The 5,871-nt window shown below is 50.0% G+C and overlaps 1 protein-coding gene across 1 annotated transcript in view; it reads left to right on the plus strand.

The window, feature by feature from the left end:
• Positions 1-510: 510 nt before the first annotated feature.
• LOC134432985 (uncharacterized) overlaps positions 511-5,871 on the plus strand; it is a 16,313-nt gene continuing 10,952 nt past the window's right edge. The window contains exon 1 of the mRNA XM_063181861.1: positions 511-604. Coding sequence (XP_063037931.1) covers positions 511-604 — 94 coding nt within the window. The remainder of the gene's footprint in view (positions 605-5,871) is intronic.

The raw sequence follows: 5,871 nt of genomic DNA on the forward strand, positions 1-5,871 counted from the left end.
CATTGTCACCATCATCATCGTCACCATCATCATCACCATCATCATCGTCACCATCACCATCATCACCGTCATCATCATCATCACCGTCATCATCATCATCGTCACCTATGACCATCATCGTCACCATCATCATCACCATCATCATCACCATCATCATCGTCACCGTCACCATCATCACCATCATCGTCACCGTCATCATCAGCATACCATCACCATCATCACCATCACCATCATCATCACCATCATCATCGTCACCATCATCATCCTCACCATCACCATCACCACCATCACCATCATCATCGTCACCATCACCGTCATCATCATCATACCATCACCATCACCATCACCATCGTCACCATCATCGCCATCATCATCACCATCACCATCATCATCGTCACCATCACCATCATCATCGTCACCGTCACCATCGTCATCGTCACCGTCACCATCGTCATCGTCACCATCATCGTCACCGTCACCATCGTCATCGTCGTCATCGTCACCGTCACCATGGTCACCATCGTCACCGTCACCATCGTCACCGTCACCATCGTCACCGTCATCGTCACCGCCGCCGACCCCGACGCGCACCCAAAACATCCCAGCATGGACCCAAAGAATCCCAAATTCTCTGGAGGAACTTCAGGGTTTCCTCAAAGGACCCCAAAATGGCCTTGAGGGACACCAGGACGTTCTCAAAGAACCCCAAGATGTTCTTGAGGACATCAAGGGTTTCCTCAAAGAACCCCCAAATTCTCTTGAGGAACATCCGGGTTTCCGCAAAGAACCCCAAAATGTCCTTGAGGAACATCAGGATGTTCTCAAAGAACCCCAAGATGTTCTTGAGGGACATCAGAGTTTCCTCGAGGAACCCCAAGATGCTCTTGAGGAACATCAGGGTTTCCTCAAAGAACCCCAAGATGTCCTTGAGGAACATTGGGCTTTCCTCAAAGAACCCAAAATGTCCTTGAGGGACACCAGGATGTTCTCAAAGAACCCCAAGATGTTCTTGAGGAACATCAGGGGTTCCTCAAAAATCCTCAAGATGCTCTTGAGGGACATCAACATCCTCAACACCTGGAACCCTCAACACCTGGAGATCCCCAACACCTCGAGATCCACAACACCTGGAGATCCCAATACCTGGAGATCCACAACACTGGAGATCCCACAACACCTGGAGGTCCCCAACACCTGGAGATCCCACAACACCTGGAGATCCCACAACACCTGGAGATCCACAACACCTGGAGATCCCCAACACTGGAGATCACCAACACCTGGAGATCACCAACACTGGAGATCCCCAACACCTGGAGATCCCCAACACCTCGAGATCCACAACACCGGGAGGGTCCCCAACACCTGGAGATCCCCAACAGCCCAAAATCGCTCAGTGAGCTCCCGGAGGAGCTGAGCCCTCGCTGGAGAGGCCACCCCTCCCGGCCTGGCCATGGCATGCATGCCATCCAACCTTCCATGCATCGATGCACAGCCATCAGCCCTGCATCATCAGGGCAGGCGGGCAGATCACCATCATCATCATCCATCATCGCATCTCATGACAGCATCATGATGCATGCATATGCCTGATGCATAAGCATCATTGACTGCATGCCATCCATGCAGCATGCCATGCCATGCCATCTGCCATGCATGCCATGCCAGCATGCATCCATGCCATGCCATCCATGCCATCATGCAGCCATGCCATCATGCATGCCATCCATCGCATGCCATGCCTGATGCATCCTGCATGCCATGCCATGCATCATGCTCCATGCCATCCATGCATGCCACTGAATGATCCATGCATGCATGCCATCCATGCATAGCCATGCATGCATCCATGCATGCCATCGATCATCCAGCCATGCCATCCATGCATCCATGACATGAATGATGCATGCTAAGCATGCCATCCATCATCCATGCCATGCATCAACATGCATGACCATGCATGTCATGAATGACTGCATCATCCATGATGCATGAATGCTGAATCGATGACATTCCATGCATGCATGCCATGCCATGCATGACTGCCATGCCATCCAGCATGCCATCGATGCCATCATGCCATCGCATCGATCCATCATGCATGCCATGCCATGCATGCATCGCATGAATGCCAGTCATGCCATCCATGCAAGCATCCATGCCATGCCTGAAGCATCCATGCATGCATGAATGCTTCCGAATGCATCCATGCCATGCATGCTGCATGCATGCATCGATCATCAGCATGACATCGATCGAATGCCATGCCATAATGATCATGCATGATGCTTCCATCCATGCATCCATCATGCATGCCATCATCGCATCATGCCATGCCATCATGCCATCATGCCATGCATGCATGCCATGCCATGCCTGATGCTCCATGCACATGCCATCATGCATGCATCCATCCATGCATGCCATGCCATGCCATCATGCATGCCATCGCATGCATGCATACCATGCATGCCATGCATCGATCCATGACCTGACATGCATCGAATGCCTTCATGCCATCCGATGCATCGACATGCATCGATGCCATCGCATGCCATCAGTCTGCATGCCATCGATCATGCCATGCTGCATGCCATGCATCGATGCCATTCACTGAATGCAATGCATCCATCCAGCCATGCATCCATGCCATGCCATCCTGATGCCATCATCATCGCATGCCATGCCATGCACATGCATGCCATGCCATCCATCCGATCAGCCTGCATGCGCATGCCATGCATGCAAGATGCCATCCATCCATCCATCATCCATCCATCCATCATCAGCATGCCATGCCATCCGATCCTATGCCATGCATGCATCATGCCATGCCATGACATGCCATGAAGCATCGCATGCATGCATGCATCATGCATGCCATCATGCCATGCCATCGCATGCCATGCATGCCATGCCATGCATGCAATGCCATGCATGCATGCCATGCCATCTCATGCATGCCATGCCATGAATCGATGCCATGCCATGCATTCATGCCATGCCATGCCATGCATCCATCATGCATGCCATCCATCAGCATGCATGCATGCATGCCATGCCATCGATGCATCGAATCTGCATCCATGCATGCCATGCATCCATCCATGATGCATGCATCCAGAATGCCATGCCATGCATGCTGAATGCAGACATCCATCATGCCATCATGCCAGCATGCATCGATGCATGACAGCATGCCATGCATGCCATGCTGAATCGCATGCATGACCTGCCATGCCATGCATGCATCATGCCATGCATGCCATGCATGACCTGAATGACATGCATCCATGCCATCGATGCCAGCCATGCATGCATGCCATGAAGCATGCATGCTGAATGCTGAATGCCATGCATGACATGCATGCCTGAACCTGAATGCAGCCATGCATCCATCAGCATGCCTTGCAATGCCATGATGACTGAATGATGACATGCCATGCCATCCATCATGCCATGCCACATCCATCCATCCATCCATCATCCATCCATCCATCATCCATCCATCATCCATGCCATACCATCCATCATCATCCTGCCATGCTGCATGCCATGCCAGCACATGCAGCATCCAGCCATGCATGCAAGCCTGATCCATCCATCATCCATCCATCATCCATCATCCATTCCAGTCATCCATCATCCATCCATATCCATCCACATCCATCCATCGATCATCCATCATGCCATCATCCATCCAGCAGCCCAACCATCCAGACCATCCATCCAACATCCATCCATCATCCATCCATGCCATCCATCAGCCATCCATCATCCATCATCCATCCATCCATCCATCCATCATCCATCCAACATCCATCATCCATCCATCCATCATCCATCCATCCATCCATCATCCATCCTCATCCATCCATCATCCATCCATCCATCATCCATCCACATCCATCCATCATCCATCCATCATCCATCCATCCATCCATCATCCATCATCCATCCATCCATCCATCCATCCTACCATCATCCATCCATCATCCATCCCATCATCCATCCATCCATCCATCATCCATCCATCATCCATCCATCCATCCATCATCCATCCATCCATCATCCATCCACCATCCATCCATCCATCCATCCATCCATCCATCCATCCATCCATCCATCCATACCATCCATCCATCATCCATCCATCCATCCCATCATCCATCCATCCATCATCCATCCATCCATCATCCATCCATCCATCATCCATCCATCCATCCATCCATCCATCCATCCATCATCCATCCATCATCCATCCATCACCAACTCACATCCATCCATCCATCATCCATCCATCCATCCATCATCCATCCATCCATCATCCATCCATCCATCATCCATCATCCATCCATCCATCATCCATCATCCATCCATCATCCATCCATCCATCATCCATCCATCATCCATCCATCCATCCATCCATCATCCATCATCCATCCATCCATCCATCATCATCCATCCATCCATCATCCATCCATCATCCATCCATCCATCCATCATCCATCCATCCATCATCCATTCCATCATCCATCATCCATCCATCATCCATCATCCATCCATCATCCATCCATCCATCCATCATCCATCCATCCATCCATCCATCCAGCATCCCATCCATCCATCCATCATCCATCCATCCATCATCCATCATCCATCCATCCATCCATCCATCCATCATCCATCCATCATCCATCCATCCATCCATCCATCATCCATCATCCATCATCCATCCATCCATCCATCCATCCATCATCCATCCATCCATCCATCCATCATCCATCCATCATCCATCCATCCATCCATCATCCATCCATCCATCATCCATCCATCCATCCATCATCCATCATCCATCCATCCATCCATCCATCCATCATCCATCCATCCATCCATCATCCATCCATCATCATCCATCCATCCATCCATCATCCATCCATCATCCATCCATCCATCCATCATCCATCCATCATCCATCCATCCACCATCATCCATCCATCCATCATCCATCCATCATCCATCCATCCATCATCCATCCATCCATCCATCATCCATCCATCCATCCATCCATCATCCATCCATCCATCCATCCATCCATCCATCCATCCATCCATCATCCATCCATCCATCCATCCATCACCCATCCATCCATCCATCCATCATCCATCATCCATCCATCCATCCATCTCCATCCATCCATCCATCCATCCAGCCATCCATCCATCCATCCATCATCCATCCATCCATCATCCATCATCCATCCATCCATCATCCATCCATCCATCCATCCATCATCCATCATCCATCCATCCATCATCCATCATCCATCATCCATCCATCCATCCATCCATCCATCCATCCATCCATCCATCCATCCATCCATCCATCCCATCCATCCATCCATCCATCCATCCATCCATCATCCATCCATCCATCATCCATCATCCATCCATCCATCATCCATCCATCCATCATCCATCCATCCATCATCCATCCATCATCCATCCATCATCCATCCATCATCCATCCATCATCCATCCATCCATCCATCATCCATCCATCATCCATCCATCCATCATCCATCCATCCATCCATCCATCATCCCCATCCATCATCCATCCATCATCCATCCATCCATCATCCATCCATCCATCCATCCATCCATCCATCCATCATCCATCATCATCCATCCATCCATCCATCCATCATCCATCCATCATCCATCATCCATCCATCATCCATCCATCCATCATCCATCCATCATCCATCCATCCATCCATCATCCATCCATCCATCCATCCATCCATCATCCATCCATCCATCCATCCATCCATCATCCATCATCCATCCATCCATCCATCCATCATCCAA

Source organism: Melospiza melodia (genome assembly GCF_035770615.1).
Source record: "Melospiza melodia melodia isolate bMelMel2 chromosome 17 unlocalized genomic scaffold, bMelMel2.pri SUPER_17_unloc_1, whole genome shotgun sequence".
In the NCBI taxonomy this organism is placed as follows: Eukaryota; Metazoa; Chordata; class Aves; order Passeriformes; family Passerellidae; genus Melospiza; species Melospiza melodia.